Raw genomic sequence first — 23,341 nt, 5'->3', positions numbered from 1 at the left:
TTCTGTGCAGAACCAGCCCAAACACTTTAATAGCAGAGGAAAACTTGATGCAAAATCTGAAGGTGGGGAAGAGGCAGTCAAGCACTGCTGAGCTTTGGTCTCCAATGCTTCTTCCTGGCGGAGCATCTTCATGAGAGTTCTTCTGAGAGTCTGTTCCTGTGGGCGCCTGGAGAGTGGAGGGCTGCCTACAGGAGCTCACAGCAGCCTCAGGGAAGGCTGACGTCGGCTCAGCTTCTCCAGCCACCGAAGCCCTGGACAGACCTGCAGGAAGTGCAGGGGAGACCGTGAGCCCCTGCTCTAGCTGCACTTGCTCTTGCTGAAGCGCAGAGAGGATCAACACTGGAGCCTTCAGGCAGCGGCAGCTGAGACACTCCCACAGACATGAGGAAGTGTCTCCAGAACCCTGCCTGGAAGGCCATCGTTTTTACACAGCCTCCCGCTGGCCCGCAGCCCCAAACCCAACGCCTGCTGCTCAACATGGTTCTTCAGCACAGCTCTGAAAGCGGAAATAGCAGATCACCCAAGCCCAGCAAGAACAAGGCTTCCCACGCCCCAGGCCTTCTGACTGAGTCAGGTGAGGGCAGACTACACGCAGACAACTACTTACGAGTTAGATGATCCGAAGGTGAATGCTGAAAAACAGAAGGGAGGATGTCAAAGACAAGGGCCTGTCAGCTGGGCAACCTCTGTCCTGCTTGGTTCCTGAGAACCCTTCCCAGCCCTGCTGCTGTGAGGAGACGGAGGCACAGTCAGCTCATCCTCCCGAGCCACTGGGTCTACCGGGAGAAGTGTCACCTCACTGTTTTAGGTCCTCGACTCTGGCTGCAGGGAAGGGTCTGTGCACTGCTGCCGTGCACCATTTTATGGGAAAGCACAACTGTGTTTCCTTTTATTGGTATCAGTCTGATTCCTTTGCAGACCAGAGAAGCACACGCTAGGTCTGCCTCAGACGCCACATGGAGTTCTGAGCCTCTGCAGCCAGTTCTTTATTTGTTAAACAAAGTCACGACTTTGCTGAGGTCCAGTGTGCCCCTTCAGTCTGTGAGGACCACACAGAACTTGTATTTGCTCTCTGAAGATGCAGAGCACTGTACCAAGATAAGGCACGGGAGGGGCCTACACCGTCTAGACAACAACAATTGCCAGTTGTTGCCAGTCTACTTAGAGGATGTCATATTGTCTTGTTACTTCAGCTTTTAAGACCCTCGGCTGAGTGGCCAGAACACTGTTCCTTTGGGGGAGGGAAGAACATAGCTGTTTACCTCCTGTGCCTGATCCAAACCCAGAGAATCCACTGCTCGGGGTCCCGAAGCCAGAGGTCTGCTGGGACAAGGATCCGAAAGTGGGTGCGTTCTGACTGGCGAGGGTACCGAAGGATGCAGTGTTGCTGCTACTCCCGAACCTGGGTACAGCAAGAAAGGGACAGGTTAGTGTGGCTTCCAGCCCAGAGTAAGCCTTTACCTTGGCTCTGGGAAGGAAGACATCAGAAATGTAGTGTGAGGGCTGGAGAGATGGCTTGGTGGTTAAGAGTACCGACTGCTCCTTCAGAGGTCCTGAGTTCAATTCCCAGCAACCACATGGTGGCTCACAACCATCTGTAATGGGATTCGATGCCCTCTTCTGGTATGTCTGTCTGAAGACAGCTACAGTGTACTCATATACATAAAATAAATCTTTAAAAAAAAAAAAGAAAAAGAAAAAAGAAATATAGTGTGAGACCCATCCCAGCAGGGACAGGAGCTCTTAGCATTGCCAGTAACTCCAGGTCACTGAGAAGCAAACACAGTGCTTCCTGCTCCTACCCCCCAGACACCCTCACTCTCAGGCCATTGAGTTACATTTCTCAACTCTTCACCACCTGTGCGGCCTCATTTGCCTCCCCAGTCCCCCCTCAGCCTTGGCTCTGTGGCTGCTGATGCTTCAGGGACTCTATATTGCTTAGGTTGGCCTCAAATAATACTCCTGCTTCAGCCTCCTGAGGGCTGGTTTCACAAGCTCGTACCACGCAGTCTGGTGACTACTCATTTTGTATTTGCTGGGCTGCGAGTCAACACACCTGGTTATCCAGCGCAGGAACATGAACCAAGGCTTCCCGAGTGCTCGGCCAGGGTCTCTCACTGAGCTACAGGCCCAGCGCTCTACTCACCTTTTAAGACTGTACAAGTGTGTGTGATGTGTTGTGTGTGGATGCTGGCATGTGAGTGATACAGCGTGTAGTGGAGGTCAGAGGACAACTTTAGAGAAGAGCCTTTTCTTTTATCATGGATTTGAGGATCAGCATTCATGGTGAGTGCTTTAACTTACGAAGCCTATTGCTGGCCTGTCTGCTTTTTTGTTTGTTTTGTTTTTTTTTTCTTTTTTTTTTTCGGAGCTGGGGACCGAACCCAGGGCCTTGAGCTTGCTAGGCAAGCGCTCTACCACTGAGCTAAATCCCCAGCCCCGGCCTGTCTGCTTTTAATTACTTGGTAGAGGGACTCTGTACATGGAGGCAGTCATCATGCTTCCATTTTGTGTGTGTGTGTGTGTGTGTGTGTGTGTGTGTGTGTGTGTGTGTGAGAGAGAGAGAGACTTTCCATGTTATTTCACTTAGACGTGTGTTTTATAACAATCAATAAACATAGAAAACAATGTAGAAATGATGCCATCTTCTTCCTCCTGCTACCTCAGCTAGAACCATCCTCATTCAAGGGTTTTCCCTCCAGATTTGGTTGACCAGTGGGGTTGAAGATATAACCAAAAACATCTTGAGGGGTTCAGGGGGGGCCTCCTAGAGGTCAGGGAGAGAGCAGTTGGTGTTTCTTGGGAAAAGAGACAGGACCTACTCCTAAGTTACAAGGAGAACCCAGTGCCCGCCCTTCATACACCAGGTCCTCTCCTGCACTATTCCCTGGTGGTCCTGCTATCCCTGTGCTCCTCCTTCAGGGGTGACATGAGATCTCTGTCAGGATCAGAGTTAGGATGGCACAGAACTGTCTTTCCAGAGATTTAATGTCTGTGTCGGTACGTTTCCCAGCCCTAGACAATGTGCCAGCCAGTCACGGTTACTAAGACACTCCTGTGAGTGTGGACCAGCCTCAAGCGTCCTGCGTCGGGGAGCCAGCCACCTTATTTTTAGAGGCAGGGTTTCACTGAGACCTGGGGCTGAGTTTCAGTGTGCTGGCAAGCCCCAGAGACGTCTCCTCAGTCTGAGAACCCCAACCACGTGCTGTCCCTACTTGGTTTCTTATGTGGGTGCTGGGGAGTAGACGCAGGTCTTCACGCTTTGTGGTTTTACTGAATTCTTTACTGTTTTGGCACAGGTCTTCCTATGTAGCCTATGCTGGCTTCACATCCCACAGCCTCTTCCTTCAGCACCCTGAATAGGTGCGCGTTACCCACAGGGAAATGCTAGCATTTTGAAGGTTGTATTGGGACTCACTTAGGATTGTGAGGGTGCCCAGTAAGTCTCTACAACTGAGCTACGCTCACAATCCCGAGGAAACTTCTCTACCAGTGAAGCAAACAGCTGCTTTCAAGTGACTTAGCAAACTCTCAACACCCCCAGTGTACACAGGTGGAGTCCATCCAGAACTGTACAAAACACTGGCTTACAGTGGTTCTCAACTCTCTCTTCTGAAAGTTCTCTAACTATTGTTCTTTGGGGACTGGAGAGATGGCTCAGTGGTTAAGAACACTGACTGCTCTTCCAGAGGTCCTGAGTTCAATTCCCAGCAACCACATGGTGGCTCACAACCATCTGTAATGGGATCTGATGCCCTCTTCTGCTGTGTCTGAAGACAGCATCAGTGTACTTATAATAAATAAATCAATCTTTAAAACAAACAAACAAACAAACAAACAAACAACCCAAAAACTGTTGTTCTTGGAGTTTCTCAAGGCAAATTGACCAGGATTCCTTAGCCTCCACAAGAACTAAGGAGTGCCTGTCATCCTGCATGATCTCCCTGAGCGCTCTAGCGCCCCTCTGTGGAGCCAAGATTGATAAGACCACACTCTCCTTTCAGGATAAAGCGCTGCTGTTTCAAGTTCGACACCCATGTTACTCTTAACCCTCAGATCTCTGTTCTGAGCTGAGCACCGAGGGCGAGAGCCTGTCTGGGCCTGCTTTAGGCATCAGCATCTTCTTCAAATGAGGGACTCTGCTGACATACTTAGTTGAGAAGATACAGTGTAGCAAAGGCTATTTCTTGGTGTTCTGGCAACCAGACTAAAGTTCTAGGGCTATTAGAAGCAACTCCCCCCCCTTTTCAAGTTAATTTTTCTTTTTGTACACTGTTGTCTTGACTGCATGTACATCTATAGGAAGGTATCAGATCTTGGAGTTTCAGACAATTCTGAGCTGGGATTTGAACCCGGGTCCTCTGGAAGATTGGTTAGTGCTCTTAACTGCTGAGCCATCCCCGCCATGGGATTTTCCTAATGCGGATGTGTGCAGGATACGGAACAGCTGTTGACAACAAGGGAACAGCAGTCTTGAGTGAGGGTTATCCAGTTGGTGTCCTAGAACAGGACACACAGGAGTTGTTTGCTAGAGGCTAACAGACATCTCAAGAGAACAATCCTAACTCTTCCTTCAGGACTTTCTTTTTTTTTTTGGTTCTTTTTTTCGGAGCTGGGGACCGAACCCAGGGCCTTGCGCTTCCTAGGTAAGCGCTCTACCACTGAGCTAAATCCCCAGCCCCAGGACTTTCTAATACAAGGACCACCTGAGACACAGGCCCAGCTGCAGCAAACCTGGTCCAGGGAACTGGGTATGGATGTCCTGCATGCTGCACACTGACAGCCAGCAATGTTGTGGCTGACATCTACCTACGATGTTAAGAACCTGCTTACAATGTGCCTCGTCCTAGAGAAAAAGGAATCTTCCAGCAACTTTTTTGTCTACTTAAAGGCAAGGCCTCTGGGTCACTGCCTGGTTTAGAGCATATAGGAACGTCAGGCCCTGCTGCTCTGGGCTGGCACAGGTTTGTGGTCTCCCCAGGTCCCACCTGCAGCTTACCCGAATCCTCCTGCGCTGGCGGCCGCAGTACCCTCTCCGAACACTTTGCCTCCCGTCGAGCCCAGAGGGCTTGTAAAGGCTGGGGCTGAACCGAATGCTGGCACCCCTCCAAACCCAGGGGATCCCCCAAAAGTAGGAGGGCTGCCAAACACTGGAGCAGCACCGAAGCCACCTGAGCAAAACAGAGGCAAACAGAACAGGGGGAAAGGAAAGGAGACAGGAGAGAAGGCATCGAGCAGCCAGAAACCAAACCAAAAGAGGAGAGAGGGAGATAGGACGTCAGTAACTCCAACACAAGGACCCAAAAAGCACAAAACCCCAACCTCAATCCCTCAGCCAAACTGCTTCCCCCAGTAGGAGCAGAGGGGCTGTGGCAACAAGAGATCTGAGGACATCGGTGCCTTACTGAAGCAGGTGGAACTTGTCTCAAGTCCTGCTGAGAACAAACCACCCCAACTCTGCAGGCCCATCCCAGGGTTAGTGCCTCCTGGTGTCTCAACACAGCGGTGGCAGGATGGCAGGGTGGCAGGTTTTACTGTATACTGCCACACACACCAGGCTCCTAGTTCTGGGGAAACCCAGCTAATGAAAGTTGGAGATTCAAAGCCCCTTCCCTGGCAGAACCCATGAACTGGGTCACGACAGAAGCAGGGTGATGCATTCTGGCCGCTAGCCACATACCTTTACTTAGTTACAGGCAGGTGGCTGTGGGCCTATCACCAATGCCCTGACCTGCGGCTTAGAGGGAGTCTTCCTGTGCTTTTCTGCAGCATCACAAAGCACACTGCCCTCCTTTTGGATGAAGGCCACAGTGTAAATTAACCAGGTGTTAAGACAGCTGTGAGCATGGCCTAGGTGCCCAGATCAGGACTCTGGGCCACTACAGCAAGACGGAGACAAAAGATCAGGGTCAAGTCAAGCACGGGGCAGCCTCCTCTGACTTGTGGGGAGACCGCCTGTGAGCCAATCCCCTGAGCCTCTAAGATGCTGCTCTAGTTCTGAGGTTCGGAAGAGAAAGGTACTGAGGGTGCGCTGAGCCGGATGGAGGACATGTGCAGACGAGGAGGCGGGTTGTCTCTGCTGACAGCAAGTCTCCTGCTCCAGAGGCAGACGGGCTTTACTGTCCTCACGCCCCTGCCTCTGCCCCCACAATCAGGAAGATCAAATGTAGCCAGGCAAGCATGGTCAGGCCAGCCCGAGGCTGTTGCTTGCGACTGAACTGTGTGTCTGTCTTTCACAGGCTGCACAGCTAAGGAGGTACTTTTGCCATGGCTCGTGTTTGGGTTACCATTCTGTATTTTAAAACCTTGAGTGAAATTCCAGGCTGTGCTACAGAGACTGGTGGCTTACAAACATAAACAGAATGGAAAAAAAAAGTGCTAAGAAACCACTGTCCTTTAATTATTTAAGCTGACCACAGATCTAGTTGCACTCTCTTCCTAGACAGACAAGGTTTCACCGCGCACCTTGTATTCAATATTGTTTAGACTTCTTGCTGGAATGTGAGCGAAAAATGAGAGGTTTTAATGACCCAGAAATTAACTTGGAGAGGAGCCAGCAGACAGATAGAGACAGACAGGCAGGCAGGCAGGCAGGCACACACACACAAAAGCAAAACAAACTTGGCCCATTGCTAAATGAAATAGAATGGTTGCTTTGGTCTTAGGTCTGGGGTCAGGCAACTTCCTCCAAATGAGAGCAGGAGTTCAGCTGCAGGCCGCTGTCTGTACTAGCAACCAGGAAGCAGGTCTGCAGGCCACACACACATGCTAAGTTCTCTGAGCCTCCAGCTGTGGTGGTAGCTCCCATCCCCCCTAGCCTGGGCCCCTTCCTCCAGTGGTCACAGAACTCTCAAAATATCTTCTCATCTAACTTCAGCATGGCTAAGTGGCAGAGGTGGGATTGGAACCTCTCAAGGCCCTGTCAGGTGTCCTGCTCTCCTCTCTGTCACATGGCTTAATGACGATGCCTGTAGACCCTGGGCTAGCTGGCAGTGAGGCCATGGTCAGGTTCGTCTCCTGTCCTTTTCTTGGTGGCCTCCAACAGTATTAGTTCTGATGGTGCTCACAAAATAGAAAAACCAGAATTAGAAAAAAAATGTCTAGGTGGGGGGTATATTTTCTCTAAGACAGAAAACACAGTCACCAGCTTCTCAATTCAAATCCACTGGGACAATCTGGAACACAGAGCCACACCCCAGAACAACAGAAGAAGTAAAGGAAACATCAGGTACCTAAAAAGATAGAAAAGGCTCAATGGTTAACGACGTATTTGATTTTGGTGTAAATGACAGCTGTAAATGATCATGCGGGAAGCCACGATCAGGTTTTTGAGAAAGGCTGCCAAGTGGCCATGCTGACACCAGTACCACCAGCTCCAAGCTTGTCCTCGTCATTAGAGCTTTGTGGCCTTTTCATTTTTAAGTTATTCTGCATTTGTCCCCAAATGAAGCTGCAATGCCTTTTTCTAGTTCCTCTCATCAGGTTCTAGGGAAAAGATGCTAAGAACCAGTAGCCTAGCATTAAGCTGCCAAGCCAGTCTTAGAACGGACACCGCACTTTATCTAGAAGCCATTGCACCTCAGGGTCACCTTCAAATCTGGGTCAGCCACTCCAAGATCAGCGCCACCTCCTCAGGCAGGGAACACTGAAAGCAGGCCACCTATCCAAGGGCAAACAACCCTGCCCCCTCCCCAGGGAGACGGAGTGCTCAAGGCGCCTCTCCGAAGCACCCTCCTGCCCCTCCCTCTCTGCAGCACTGTCTCTGCCCCCGCCCAAGACCCGTACTCCAGTCGTCCACCAACAGGACCAGCACTGCAGGCAGACAGACCTCAGACAGGCAGGTGACAGAAATTAACAATGGGTTTCATGGGCAGGAGAGATGGCTTGGTAGTTAAGAACAATGGCTGCTCTTAAGGGACCTAGATTTGCTTCCCACACCCATGTGGCAGCTCACAGCCATCTGTAACTCTTCCTCACCATGTTCTGACCTCCATGAACACCAGGCATCTACACAGTACACAGACACACACGAAGGCAAACATCCACAAAATAAACAGACATTAAACAACACACTTCATATTAATGCATACTGTTCTTTTTTTTTTTTTTTTTGGTTCTTTTTTTCGGAGCTGGGGACCGAACCCAGGGCCTTGCGCTTCCTAGGTAAGCGCTCTACCACTGAGCTAAATCCCCAGCCATCATACTGTTCTTTTAAGACCTTTAGTGAAAAGTACATAAAATTATTTAAAAGGTTTTTTTTTCCTTTTTTTTGGAGCTGGGGACCGAACCCAGGGCCTTAGCGCTCTACCACTGAGCTAAATCCCCAACCCTATCTAAAAGTTTATAGATGTGTATTTCTAGTAAAAGATTAAAAAGGGTGGCCCAGACCCATGATCCCAGTGTCTAGCAGGTTGAGGCTGGAGGATCATGAATTGCATGAGGTGCAGCTTTTGTTTGTACAGGGAAATAGAAAACCACACTCAAACAGAGCCTAAAACAGTGACTCGGGAAGGGAAACATGACCTAGGGGTGAGCGTCTGATCCTGAGTGCTGTGGGACTCTGAGAGTCCTGTGCTGCAAGAGGCCCTCAAGAGCAAGCCTGAGTAATGTCCTGCCAGGTCCCTTTACTTCCCCTCTTCTTGAGTCAGGGTCTCACACTGTAGACCAAGCTGACCTCAAACTCAGAGATCCAGCTTCCTCTGTCCTCCAACTATAGGGTTACAAGCATGCACTGCCATGTTGGATTGATTTTCTTATAATTGTTAAATACTTGGATAGCCTTTCTTGAGAATATTCAATTCTTTGAAGTACTACTTTACACATCTCCGTTTTTTGTTTCGTTTTGTTTTACAGACGGCCTTCTTATGTAGACCTTGGACTTGGGTATCTGCCTCTGCCTCTGCGTCTGGAGAGCTGGGACTGAAGGAGTGTGCCACCACATCCAGATTCTCTCTCTTTTTTAGAAGCATGACTTATGTATTAGAAATGCAGTAGATTTTCAATAAATACAAAAACACATTGGAGAACAAAGTCACTAACTTCTTACTGTAACCCCAGCCCTTTGAGACAAGCACCCAAGGCTGTGGCCTCCAAGGGGCAGTTCACACAAGCTCACTGCACGCACAGGTAAGCATGGTCATCTTGAGAGTTACCTGTTTTATTTGGAGTGGAAAATCCAAAACCTTGGGATGCCACGCTCCCACCACCAGAGCTGAATGTGCCAGCAGGCTTCTGCTCCCCGAAGGAGGAGCCGAACCCTCCGAAGGTCTTAGCTCCGCTGTTCCCGAACAGGTTAGAGGTATCTGAAGGGGCAAGAACAGCGGTGAGGGTGTGAACCGGAGGGACGAGCCTCTGGACAGCCTATGGTATCTTTTTCTGAAGCTTTGACAGTACCATGAATGACAGTGACATCAGAGGATCGAGGACTGGGAAACTCTCAACTTACTGGGTGTAGGCGTAGACCCAAAGCCCCCACTGGCCGAGCTGAATGGGTTTTTGTTGGCAGCATCCTGGCTGGGTTTTCCTCCAAGGCCACTGAAGAAACCGCCCCCTCTTGTAGCATTTCCAGACCCAAACACGCTGCCACTGGAAGTGGATGACTGCTAAAAAAACAAATGGGGTGGGCAGGGGAATAGGGTGAGAGATCATTGTAAAACTGCAGTCATATCCTGGCCGAAGAGGCCCACAGCCAGGGCAGATAGCAAGAGCAAGAGGACTCTTCTCAGCCTCTTATCAGTTCTGGAAGAGACACCCCAGGAGAGGCTGATTCTGAAAGACTTCCTACAAACCCGAGGTGCTTTGGTTACTGCATTTAGAGTAGGTGGGTACCCAACGCTTATCTGCCATGTTGCCTGCACTGTCTGACTCAACACCAGGAGCAGGGGCAAGCATTACAGATCCACCAAATCCAAGTTCGAAAACAGAGAAGCTATGGTGTCTTTACTAGTGTTAGGTGAAGTCATCAGTAACGATTAGTGATTTATAGGCATTTCTCTCCACGTGTGCACTTATAATTCACAACGACTTGCTCCGTGCTGCAGAGAGCAGACTAAATTAGCCCTGTTGCTGAAATGATGACCACTGTTGAACTCCATCCAAGCACCCAGAGGATGCTGCTAACTCGGGGCACATGCTGACTCAGAGCTGACTACCACCAGGCACTCACTCACTCGCTTTCTGTTTAGGAACCAGCCCTTTCAGAGACCAGTTTGTGGTTTAGGGGCTGCTCACATTAGTTACGCTGACATTGTCTGATGATTCCCAGTGAGACAGGCTTTAGGAGAGGGCAGCAGTGCAGAGGAACAATGGGGCTGCCAGCTGAGGGGCACAGTGGTGCTGTCCGTCCTTCCTGTGCAATAGAAACCTGCCCACTTCAAAATGGTGGGAAATGAACTGAGCTTCAGAACGGCATCTGAGTGTTTGCTTAGGCATCATGTACTGAATTAGAATACAGAGAAGTTTAGCATGGCCTATGCAAGGACTACACACACATTTGTGAAGTATTCCCTACTTAAAGATAGACAGAGAGGAAGAACTGCACCGGAATGAATCCCGTGCTCAGCAGAGCTGCCAGCAGCACTGTTCTAGCCACCCTGGTTGGACGGTCTACAGCTTAGCTTCTACACAGCCTGTGCTTGCATGGCTCCGGGCCGACTCTCTCATCTCTGTTGTCGAGCTAAGTGATCTGTCCCCTTGGCCAGCATCTCTGAGCATTCTCCTCCCCGCAGCCCAAGTGTCTCTGCTGCTCTGCAGAGAAAGCCAAGTTTGGTCTTAGGGCGGTATACTTAACTCTACTGGATAGTTTCCACCCTTAAACTTCTCTAAAAATTTTGATTGTGGATAAGCACTAATGGCCTTTTCAGGGCAGGAACCATGACAACTGAAGCATAGATCCAGTGTCCCTAACCTCTATGCATCAGACTGGGACATAGGAAACCAAATATAAACATTCTGCTCTAGAAAACCTAATGCTCTCAACACAGCTTGAGTGGCCATCCACGGAACGAGCGGAAGGGAGTAACTCACTCAACTTTTGGTCTCAGTGGTCATTTTCTGCTGAAGTGAATATGAATTGAAGTCGAAAGCTAAGTTTCTGGAGCTCTCACTTCTGCCTCAGGCAGTAGGCTGAAGCCCCATGCACATCAAGACTGCTTCTTAGACCTTTCTCTGCTCAGACTACATCCCAGGTGTCAGAATTGCCCCACGAACTCTGCAGCATATGGTCAGTCTGTCTTCACTCCAACATCTGGATCCTCGGTTAACTGGCTGTATTATAAATGGTTGTAGGCGTTCCTGTGTGGCCAGGCTGCCACACCTCCCAATGTTGACGTGGAGCTCACCTGGCTCCCTCCCTTGTATACTAGACCTTGCAGTGAAAAAAATAGCAGTGATGGAGGTATCCTTGTGTCCCAGAGAGGGATCTTTCGTGTCTGAGGAGCACGAAGGATGTCTACGTCAGGGTGCTGTGCTCACTCTGCTGGTGCCGGACTGTCTCAGCCTGTCTCCTAGCTGAGCTGGAACAAAGCCACTGTTCAAGGGAGGGCTAAGTAATCACACAGGCACCTTTGGTGTTTCGGGCCTTGCTTTTCTTAGAAATGGAGTGTGTGTGTTGTGTGTATGCTATGTGTGTGTGCATAGTGTGTGGTGTGTGTGTGTTTTGAGGGGTGGGTGGGGTGTTAGGGGTATCTGTACATGTTATCTTCTAACCCAAACTGTAATATAATTTGGTACAAGAAATACAATGACTTCAAATTTAAGCCCAAAAGGAGTTTAGCATGTCACTATCAATTTTTAAAACCGATGGCAAAATATATAGCAATGTTGGCATTTAGATCATCTGTAGCTCCCATGGCAGTGGCAGTGGTTCCACCCAGTGTTCCTCAGCTATCACCACCAGTGTCCACACGACCCAGCGGCCCTAGCGCAAACACTAAGTGCTGGAGTACGGCTTCTCATTCTTTCTCCCTGAAGTCCAGTGCTTCTTAACCAGGGGATCAATCGACCCTCTCACAGGGGCCGCCCACGACCAGGAAAAACAGATAAATATTTTAAATTACAACTCACAATAGAAGAAAGTTAGTTATGAAGTAGCAACAAAATACTTTATAGTTGGGGCTTGCCAAAACATGAGGAACTGTGCTAAAGGGTCAGAATGTTGGGAAGCCCGAGAACACTGCTTTAGCCATGTTTCAACTTGCTCGGATGAATTTACACACGGAGGTATTTAATACAGGTAGAGCTATCCAGCACTGTCCTGCTGCGGCTGGTGTATCCTGCTTTGCCCGTGATATTCATGTGTAGCAGGGATCGGGACTTCGTTTCTTTTTACAGCTGAATGTTTCAGTGTTGCACACACACAGTTTGCCTACTCATTTGCTCACTGACATGGCTGCGTCATCCGCAGGGCACACTGGCAGAGTCCCTGTTCTCAGTTCCTTTGGTTTTTAACACTTTGGAGTCAAAGCTGCTGGGCCATGTGGCAGAAGGGCTATTAGCCTTTGAGGAGGCCTCAAACTACATTCCACGAAGAGTGTATAATTAAATAGAACTGCCAGCAACATATGATCTCTCCATGTTCTTAACAATGTAGTATGTTTTAAAGTAGCAACTATCATCTGCTGGTTTGTTTTTTTTTTTTTTCTCTTTTTAGACAGAGCTTTCTCTGTGTGGTCCTGGAACCAAGCCCTCTACAAGCCAAGCTTTGAACTCAGACATCTACCTGTCTCTGCCTCCCAAGTGCTGGGATTAAAGGCGTGCACCACCACGGCCCACACAGCCCAGCCTGCTGGGATTTTATTCCTCCGATGTTTAATGCAGTTTTTGTCTTTCCTCGGGTTCACTGGCCATTTGTGCTACCGCCAGCAGCTACTGTTCCCAATCTCTGGCAAGGCCTCTTCCACTGACCAAGCTTCTGACTCAGGGCTCTCTTGCAGCCCCCAACTCTGGAACCAGTTCAACAGGTTGTCTGTCACATCTCTCCCTTAGGGAAAACAAGCCCAGCAACACTTCCTACCCACACTCTTGCAGAGCAACCATAGGCATCCAACTGTCCTTTTCTAGGACCTGAGGCTGTAAAGGAGACAATGAAGCCTCTGTGGTACTCCAAGACCAAGATCTTGGAAGGCTCTACAGCAGCCGTTCGCAATCTGTGGCTGTGACCCCTTCGGGGCACCATCAGATATTTATGATTCTTAAGAGTAGCAAAATTAGGGGTTGGGGATTTAGCTCAGTGGTAGAGCGCTTGCCTAAGAAGCGCAAGGCCCTGGGTTCGGTCCCCAGCTCCGAACAAAAGAACCAAAAAAAAAAAAAAAAAAAAAAAAAAAAGAGTAGCAAAATTAGTTATGAAGTAGCATCAAAATAATCTTATGGTTGGGGTCAGAAATTGATGAAAAGGTTGCAGCACTGGAGATGGTGACCCATTTATGCTCCCATTAGGAGCAGTGTGTGTCTGTGTGGGAGGCTAGGCGCGCTCTGTTTTACTCTGCTTACTGAGTGGGGTCTCCCTGTGACCTCATTCACTGGGTAGGTGCCCAGTCAGGAAGCCCTGGAGAGCTTCCATGTCTGCCTCCCGGATGCTGGGAACCACACTTGGATCTCACACCTGACAAGCACATCAGTTACCCAGTGTATTCCTCTGGCCTCTGACTTTTGCAGTATTGTCAGTATGGAATCTGTGGTTTTAAACTGTATTGCTAATCATGCTGACCATCTTTATTTATGTCTATTAGTTACCTGTCCTTTTAGTTTTTAAAAATTACATTTACTTATTTTTATGTGTGTGTATGAGTCATGACAAGCTTGTGCAGATGAGGACAAACTTGGTGAGATCAATTCTCTGGTTCTACCATGTAGCTTCCAAAGATCGATTTTGAGGTCCTTAGCTTTGACAACAAGTGGTATTACCCTGCCAGGCCCCTCCTTTAATTTTTTTTTCTGTGATGAGTGTTATTGATTTACTTATTTTTAGTTTGAGACAGATCTCACTATGTACAAACTGGTTCAAATTCAATTATGTAACACAACCTGGTTTCGAACTTGCAGTGATCCTCCTGTCTCTACTTCTTGAATATTTGGATTATAGGTATTGTGCTGTTTTGTCTATTTTCTTTTTTTTTTTTATAATTATGGTAAAATAAAACAGAAATTACCAGTTCAGCCCTTCCCCACGTCTTGTGTGCACACACAGCACACCGTACGTGTGTGTATGATGTAGGGACAATCTGCAGGAGTTAGTTCTCTGCTTTCATTTCTTGATTCCTGGGGTTCAGACTTAGGTCACAAGCTCCTTTAACCACTGAGTGATCTTGCAAGCCCCATTTCAGTTTTAAAATTATTTTAAGACAAAATATTGCTACTATGTAGTCCAAGTTGACTTTCAACTTGTCTGGTGATCGTCCTGACTTGGCTTATGAATTCTGGAACCCCAGTCTCAAGCAGTGACAGTGCTGTACAATAGCACTGCCTTCTTTAACTGTCATTGGCCTGTTTCTCTTTTGTATATATTTATAATTTATAATATATTTATAATGCTCCTGCACCCCCCAAGTTCTCATACCAGCCTTACTGTTTCCATATGAAAAGCTTACTGAGTCCTGACAAATGTCTGGCGCTCTGTAAGGTCAATGCTCTAGACAGCACACACTCTGCTTCACAGGGCTCCCACAATTCTCTGAGAGTGAGCACTATTAGAACTGCTGTGCCCTCAGGTGAGCCTGCCTGGGCCTAGGCACTCTGAGGTAAGTACTGTAGTGGTGGGCGTCCCTCTCCACACATTACTACAGGTTGGGGTAGGGCATCCATTTTGTTCTGGGAGAAGCAGCACACTATACTTTGCTGCTCTGTCTCTGTCCCCTTCCTGACACAGGGTTTTTCTGTGCGTAGCCCTGGATGTTCTGGAACTCAATTTGTAGATCAGGCTGGCCTCAAACTCAGACCAGGCTGGCCTCTACCTCCCGAGTGCTGGGATAAAAGGCACGGCCCACAACCCCTAGGTGCTCTTTTTCTTCTAGAAGAACATGACCCAAACATGTCGTGAGCCAAAATGTGGATGTTGGAAACCAAATTCAGGTCCTCTGCAAGAGTAACAAGTGCTCTTACCTGCTGAGTGTCTGTCTCCTCAGGCCCAGCCCACTGCTCTGTCTCCTCAGATTGCCTACAGCTACTCTTTGGTGCTACAAAGGCGGAGCACAGCAACTACGAAGCTGCCCAGTCTCCAGAGCCTGAGCCCCAGCACCCTTTTACACTCTTGCTTTCCTGCTAGGTCCAGTCTGCTGTTGAATATATCCCGAGTGCCCTTAGGTCTTACTTACTACTGTCTTTTAAATAGGAGCTCTATGTGGTCCTTTTTAAGGCACATTGACACATCGTAGACTTTCTCATTCTTTACTGCAATATTTTTTTAAAAAATTTATTTATTTATTATATATAAATATACTGAAGCTATCCTCAGACACACCAAAAGACAGAAGAGGGCATCAGAACTTATTACAGATGGTTGTGAGCCACTGTGTGGTTGCTGGAATTTGAACTCAGGACCTCTGGAAAACCAGTCAGTGCTCTTAACCACTGAGCTATCTATCTCTTCAGCCCGTTTACTGTAATTTGAAGTTTCTCTTTTACATCTCAACATGTAAAACACAGTTGTCTGATGTAAATGTGCTTCTGATGTTTATTCTGTGCTTGTTTAGAACTCCTTCTGGAATAACTTGAGGCATGGAGTGAAGGGTGTCTAAACTGCTCTTCTTGCTATACTGGGACATCAGACCACTCGCACAGGCCAAGCCCCATGGATCTGGAGCGGTTCCTTCTGGACTCTCCACTCTGTACACACCTTGGTTTTTGTCCATTTACCATGGGAGCTACAAACACCAGGTTTTCTCGAGCTAGTGAATGTGGTCAGGGAGTGAATGGCTCCTGAGCTCCACTTGCCCTCTGTGGGCCCCCCACCTTGGCTTGGTACGTTACTTTAGTTACTTTAGTAGTGCTGTTAAATAGTGCTTCCGTGTTTTATACAGCATTTCCCACCATTCTTGGTAGTTTCTATCAGCAGAGATGGCCTCTCTCTTCTAAGATCACTAACTAGGATGGAGCCCATCTCCAAAGGGAATCGAGGAGGTGTAGGAGACACCCGCCATGCCCACCGCTGTGTTCACTGTGGACTCTTAGCAGCTCTCACTGCAAAGGCCACCGTCATCTCATTTGTCTTCTTCAGGGCCTCTGCTGAGAGCAGCTGGTGCCGTGTGACTCAGGCTCTTGGGACCACACTGTCCTTTTCTTTTAAATGGAGACAGAAACAGCACTTATCTATGGAGTAGTCAACCTGATCATCTGAGTTACTTCAATAAAGCACCAAAACTCTGCCTGGCCCAAGTGCCATAGCTCAGGCTACCAGGAGGCTTAGAACCACAGACAACTCAGTACAGCAGATGTTGTAGTCCCTGCCACACAGTCTTCTTCCTAAACAACCATTTCAAAACTAAAACCAACTATGATTACAAAATGTTGGGCTTGGTGGCATGGGTCTAAAATAAAAGCTATATGGGGTGGTGAGGCAGGAGGATGGCAAGTGTAGGCCCGTCTCACAAACATAGGCCTGATGATTTCAAAACAAAAAAGGGAGAAAGGATGGGGACCTGGCATGTAGCTCAGGGCAGAACATTTGCTAACATGAAATGAAAAGGTCTGAAATTCAGTCTGTATAAAAAAAAAAGATGTAAAAATCATTCTCAGCTCAGTAATTGTACAAAGAAACTAGGGCCATAAGTGGCTTTAGTCCCTGGTTATCTATAGCTTGTCAGCCTTATCAAGATAACATGTAGACAGACAGAGCCCAGCAAGTTCCTTCTCTCAGGGTACTGCCAAAGAATGACTCATGCACTGGGATTCTCTTTAAGCAGCAGTAAAGTCTTCTTCACTTTAAAGGCATCTGAGGCCTGCAGTTAAAGAACTAAATGTGGAACCAGCTGTGGTAGTGCAGGCCTTTAATGTCAGCATTCTGGAGGCAAAGGCAGAACAGAGGATCTCTGAGTTGGAGGCCATCCTACTTTACAGTACAGAGTGAGTTCCAGGACAGCCTGGATCCCTGAGCATAAACTGAGTTAATTACATTGGGAAAAAACTAGACAGATGCTCACACCAATAGAGACAGTCATGTACACTTACCTGGCCAAAGACTGACCCACCGCTACTGGCTGCCTGACCAAACACAGAACCAGTATTACTAGACCCAAAACCTGTAAAACACAAAGACAGAGATTCAATTTGGAGAAATCTTTTCAACATCAAAATTAAGCTCAAACCCAAACCCAACCAAAACACCCACAGCCTTTAGATGTGTTATGAAGGTGTAAAAGCCATCGCTGGCCTTCTCCAGGGTGAGCGTATCCTACATGCTCCATACGAACCCCCTGGATAAGATGTGTCTACAATGCAGCCGAGGCATGAAGGCATGGAAGCAAGCAATCACTTTCTGCTTGGAGGCCTGCTCCACAGGAGGAACGTAAACAAGCTGCTGAGACCAAGTGACTGTCAGGTGTCCTACCCTAAGCTAGACTAAGGCTCCCAGAAACCATGGAAGACAGAGAACAAGGGGTAGAAGGATTTCACAGCATGGTTGTCAGAAGGAAGAGTAAACCGTTTTCTAAACATGATAGGGCTGTCGTGCTCGTGGGCTCACAGAAGCCATGATTACCTGCCTGCAACAGTCCAGACTGGAAGGCGAGGGACACATAAGGCCCTACCCCGAGTTGAGGACCTACTGGAAGTTAATGGCTACTGGAGCAGGGGAGTCATTTTTCTTCAGAAGTGTATTTATGGGTAAGTTGTTTGTGATCCAGTAAAAGCAACCCCATACCTATGCTCATAAAGGTTAATCAAACTATTAAACTCAGTCACTAAAAGAGAAACAGAAAGCAGGAGGGGGTTGTTGGAAAGAAGGGTTCCAGAGAGGAAGAAAAGACAGGAGATAGACTTGTGTGTGATTCTGATCAAAATACATTATTACATACATGCATGTGCACACACAAAAAAGTCAATAAATATATTAACAATTTTTAAAAAAATGTTTCCCCATTGAGGAAATGGAGAAAATTCTATGTAAACACAGCTGTTTTTTGGTATTCATAAGGAATCTGTGAGGATATAAAATCTGAGGCTGTAGCAGTCTCGTTCAGGACGTGGTGTGGTGTTTGAGTCCGTGTGTCCAGCCTCCCCTTATCTTCCATCATTTGGGGATGCCTTATGGTACACTGCAGTATACTGGAGAGACTATGTCAACCAGCTGCTACTTTGTACTGCTGAGGGATAATGACAAGAAAAAGTACACTGCCAGTACAGATTTTTCCTTATTAGTTCAATCCATGGCAGGCTACATCTGCAGGTACAGAACCCATCCATGCGGAGGGCCAGGTGAAAGGCCCTTGCCTCACTGTTAGCATTTTAAAGTAACATAAATTATGAAGTCTTCTCTCTTACCAGGTGGTGGGACCTGCCATGGTAGCGCGCCCTCACGATCTTGGCTAACGAGAGTACTTTCCGGTGACCTACCCTAGGAGTCTGTCTCCCTGATTACAACTCAAGCCCTGGATTCCACCAGGGAGGATGATCTTCGGGCAGGCATCACCAGAAGTGAGGCAAGTGATACACAACTGTAACTAAGGGGCCGATTAGAGGGGTGAGAACAGACAAACGTTAATTCCTCAACTCGTCCTGGATGCGGCCCCAGGGTGCACCCAAGCACTGTGTTTAAACCAGACCCTCAGGAGGCTCCGACTTTGCTGACTGCTCAGCCTCAGATTTATCAGCCTCACTGACGACTTGGGTCACTGATGGTTGCACAGACTTTTTATTCCTGTCCTCAATGCTCAGGACAAGCAATGGCAAAATTTTATTCTGAGTCTTAGGCCTTCTCCCTGCCCATTAAATGCCCATTACCCAGATGGGTCACTTGTTTGCACAGCCTCAGGGCATGGGACAGAGGTAGGGTGGGATGGTGGTGTTCAGAGTCGTTTTCTCTGCCTACTGTGTCTTTATAGTTGTTTTGGTAGGAATTTAACACTCATTAAAAGAAGGGAAACATTTCCTTTTAACAAATTACAAGTTGTTTCAAATTATCACTGAAAAAATAAATAAGCAATTATGTGCAATCCTGTCTACCAAGAAGCCGTCGACACTGTGTCTCTCCAAGGGCCTAACTGTAAAGAATTACCTCTCTTCTTTGTCTTGCTTTTTTTCGTGTAGGGTTTCTCTGTGTAGCCCTGGCTGTCCTGGTACTCCAGTTGTAGACCAGGCTGGCCTTGAACTCCCTGAGATCCTCCTGCCTCTGCCTCTTGAGTGCTGGGATTAAAGGTGTGTGCCAGCACCACCTGGCAAGAATTACCTTTCGTGAGAGAACCACTAGAGGCCAAAACTGGACCTCACCTCATTACCATGTCCACTGGGAACTTTTATTAAGTAAAAGTAGATGCTAAGATCGGATACAGAATGAAGCATCCAGTTTTCTCTTCAAAAATAGTATAATGTGTGTGTGCCTTGTGTATGTGTAACTGCTATTCAAAGTAGCAATATCCCTGCTTCCCACAAGAAAGATGGCATCAAAAAAAAAAAAAATTAAAACTATCCGCAGAGCAATCAATTAACTCAATGGGCAGACCTGGTCCTTCCTACTCTCGCACCTGCACCATCTACCATTGGTCAGACTACCCGAGTCTGACAGTTTTGGGGTCTCTAATGTGCTTTCCAAATTACAAAAACACACTGTAATTAAGAGTTAAATTACTTGCTGTGGCCTTAAACAAACAGGTGTGCTTTTTCAACCTGTGAAATTGGTAGTCTGTGGTCAGCAAGGTAGAGAGCTTGCTGAGGAAGAGAATCAGAGCAATACTGAGCAACGGGGGGCAGCCAATCAGGACAAAGCAGGTCCTACCATACGGGAACCAAGCACCCTCCTTCATCTTGGATTATTAGTTTTTGAGACAGGATTTCATATACCCTGGGATGGCTTTGAATGTATTATGTACCCAAGAGCCTTGAACCCCTGATCCTCCTGTCTCTGCCCTCTAGGTGAGGATTATAGGCATGCACTACAACACCCAGCTCCTCCCGTTTAATTATAACAGTGGGGACTTGTTATAAATGCTTTAAATAGCACAGAGGAGAACAAAGTCAAAATGTTCCGCAAATTCTTACCGGAGGCTTGACAAAAGCTAAACCCTGAAGGTGCTGCTGTAGAGGTAGTGGCCGAGGTGCTACCAAACACAGAGCCTCCCTGCCCAAAGCCCGGGCTCTGACCAAAAGCAGGAGGGTTGTTTTGGCCAAATAGCGTCCCTCCTGTATTGGTAGAAGCCTGTCCAAATGAGAAGGAACCAGGGCTGCTGGTACTTGAGGTGGCTCCGAAGACATTGGCACTGGTGGATGTGGGGGTGGAGGAGACAGACTGGCCAAAAGCAGGGACAGAGCTGAACCCAGGTTGGCTGAAGGAGAAGCCACTCGCAGGGCTGCTTGTTGCTTGCCCAAAGGCTGGGGACTGCCCAAATGCTGTCTGTCCGAACACTCCAGGAGCCGAAGCACCAAACGCAGGGCTGCCAAATCCTGAACTGCTGGCCTGTGGCGTGGCAGCGGCTGTGCTGGCTATGCTGGCTGCCACTTGCCCAAACACGGGGGTGGCGGAGGGTGCAGTGGCCGTGTTACTGGAGAGCTGGTTGAATGCTGAGCTCGAACTGGCAGCAGGCGGCTGTGTAAAGACTGAGGAGCCAGAAGTGGCAGTCCCAAATACAGCTGTCTCTGTGGCAGGAGTTGGGGTACTGCTGGAGACAGTGCTGGAGGTACTAGGGGTACCGGAAGCTTCACTGGCTGCCGAGCCTGCTCCTAGGAGAACAGCTGCAACCACGGCCGGCCCAGGCCCTGCAAAGGTGGAAGCAGGGGACACTGCTTCTGTCTTGCTATCAGGGCCCCCTGGGGCGACTGGAGTGGATTCTGTGGATGCCACAAGGCTGGCAGAAGATGATGGTCTGCTGTCTGTGGTCTGCGCAGGAACAGGTTCTTTTTTGACAGGGTCAGAAGTTTGCAGAGATGCCTGGGGAAGCTGGGCTGACGGTGGCTGTAGTGGAAGTGAGGGTGTTGATGCTGACACTTCACTGTGGTCTGACTTGTCAGGCACAGCTGGTGGTGTGGCCTCCTCTGTGATCTTACCAGAAGACACAGGCAGGGAAGAAGCTGATGGTGAACTCAGGAGGCCACCAAATGACAAAGTAGGGAAAGATGCTGGAAGGGAAGGGGCAACTGAGGTGGATGCTGGGGTAGCTGCTGCTGCTGCTGCACTACTAGTCTGTTGGTTTCCAAATGAGAAACTAGCTTTGCTACTAGCCAAAGAGGCCCCACTAAAACTCATGAGCCCGGAAGGTGCAGCACTGGTAAGGGGCACACTGCCAAAGACAGTTGCCGAGGAACTGCTAGTGCTCGCACTCAGAGCTGAGACTGGTGCCGCTGGGGCAGAGGACGTCACACTGGGCTCCACTGGCTTCCCTAACACGGAAGCAGCAGGAAAGCTAAACCCTGAGGGCTTGGCTGGCTGGGCTCCGGCCAGGTTTGTGGAGGAGGCCTTACTAACGGGCTTTGTAGACTCCTCAGCTTGGCCAACACGCAGTCCTGAGAAGCTCCCTAGCGTCTCTCCAGCTAGAGAACTTGGGAAGAGAAGCTCTCCTAACTTGGATGGTGGAGTTTCCAATTTGCTAGAGGCAGTGGACACAGGAGTTTCAGGAGTTGCAGGTTTGCTGCTGGTTGGAGCAGAGTCTTCCAGAGACGTAGTTGTTACAGAAGTGCTGGGTGCTGATGGGGGTCCCGTGGCAGGGGGGTTTCCAGGAATGGTCTCACAAAAAGGTTTGCCTCCCCCGCCAAATGAGAACGCCTCAAGCTGGTTTGACTCTTTAGTGGGGGGTGCTGCCCCTAGCAAGAAAAAGAAACCAGGAAAAGAGTTGGACTTAGCAGAATAGAATTCATTGCACTTCCACTGACTGCCCCTCTAAGGCAATCTTTTTCTTCAGTCAGGGAAGAGACTTATGGCTCTAACAGCAGGGTTCTCTCCAAAGGGTGGATTGGCCACTTGCTCTGCACAGAAGCGTTAGCCCTGACAGAGTCAGCTCTCAAGGGGGAAGGAATGAAGATTTTGTTTATGATCACTATATCACAACAACACGTGACATCTAGGATACATGAAACGGACACATTTTCCCCAAAGAAAAGTACAACAGCACCTACCTGTGCTACTTGCTAGGCTGCGCTCAACACAGTGCCCTGGGCAATGGCTTCCCTCCCACTGTGGGCACCAGCTAATCTATGAACAATCCTCATAGCCCAATTGGACCAAGACTGGAAGCCCTTCACTGTTCAAGGTCAGAGTCACCCGTAGATGGTAATTTCTACTACAATTAAGCGTTTACCAGGGCCTTACTGAGCATGGCATTGTATTACTGGTGATGTTGCTTACGGCACTGGGTTGTCACCCACTGCTGTACTGATCCGGAGTTAATGTAGGATCACTGCATCTTATCCTGACTATTTCCTAAAGACTTGCTTCTCAAAGTAAAGGAGACACCATGTCTCATAATAAAAAATTGAAAAAAGATTTGTTAAATACAAAGCATTAGGTTCTATTCCCAGCACACACATAGAAAAGGCTTGTTGATTAAGAAACCTAAGATGATGGATGTCTTATTTATCACATGCATAGTCCAAAAACACACTAAAAAGAGTAGACAGACGATAAAAGCATAGCAAGGCCATGGGAGAGAACCGTGAGTCACTAGCATGACTCCCTGACCCCTAGACAGGGTCTTGCCTATGCCTAGCAAGTGTTCCAGAGCTACACCCACCTTCCAGTCCTTTCTATTTTATTTAGAGGAGTCCAGTGCTAAGTTGCCCCAGCTGGCCTTGACTAACTCTGTAGTCTAGACAGGCTTTACATTTGAGAGCCTCCTATCTCAACTTCTGTGTAGCTGAGACTCCAAGCCTGTGTCAGCAAGTCCAGCAAAGGTGACAAGAAGACATGAAGTTAATGAGAGCCAGGTAAAGACAAAACTCTGCAAAGAAAAGCACAAATGCAGTAGCTGCTACCGAGTGACTTGAAACTCCATCGTACATTTTATATCCCACAATTTCCTAACAAAAACATGCCACAGTAAAATAAAACAAAAATATATTTAATTACTTAGATAAAGCTGGGAGGAACTTGACAAACTGTTCTCTTTTGGGTGGGTCTGGATTCCTAGCACAGGTATGTGGACCAGTGTTTAGGACCAGGTTTGATCTTTTACCTCCATGGTATATTGTCCACCAAGTTTGCATGTAA

General features: G+C 48.2%; 1 protein-coding gene and 1 pseudogene across 2 annotated transcripts in view; one reads left to right on the top strand and one right to left on the bottom strand.

Annotated features, from left to right (window-relative positions):
* Nup214 (nucleoporin 214) overlaps positions 1 to 23,341 on the bottom strand; it is an 82,112-nt gene continuing 58,771 nt past the window's right edge. The window contains exons 29-36 of one of the 2 annotated variants that reach the window (XM_087651315.1): positions 20,185 to 21,939; positions 17,161 to 17,231; positions 9,446 to 9,602; positions 9,153 to 9,302; positions 5,000 to 5,171; positions 1,263 to 1,402; positions 608 to 632; positions 1 to 261 (exon numbers count right to left, since the gene is read on the bottom strand). In XM_087651315.1, the coding sequence (XP_087507441.1) occupies positions 228 to 261; positions 608 to 632; positions 1,263 to 1,402; positions 5,000 to 5,171; positions 9,153 to 9,302; positions 9,446 to 9,602; positions 17,161 to 17,231; positions 20,185 to 21,939 (2,504 nt within the window). In that variant the 3' untranslated portion in view covers positions 1 to 227. 2 annotated transcript variants of the gene reach the window in all.
* Positions 10,419 to 10,514, top strand: LOC147995417 (U6 spliceosomal RNA; annotated as a pseudogene).

Source organism: Rattus norvegicus, chromosome 3, assembly GCF_021556685.1.
Source record: "Rattus norvegicus strain SHRSP/BbbUtx chromosome 3, alternate assembly SHRSP_T2T, whole genome shotgun sequence".
Classification (NCBI taxonomy): domain Eukaryota; kingdom Metazoa; phylum Chordata; class Mammalia; order Rodentia; family Muridae; genus Rattus; species Rattus norvegicus.
The sequence above is the reverse complement of the archived record's forward strand: the minus strand, read 5'-3'. Positions and strand labels throughout refer to the sequence as shown.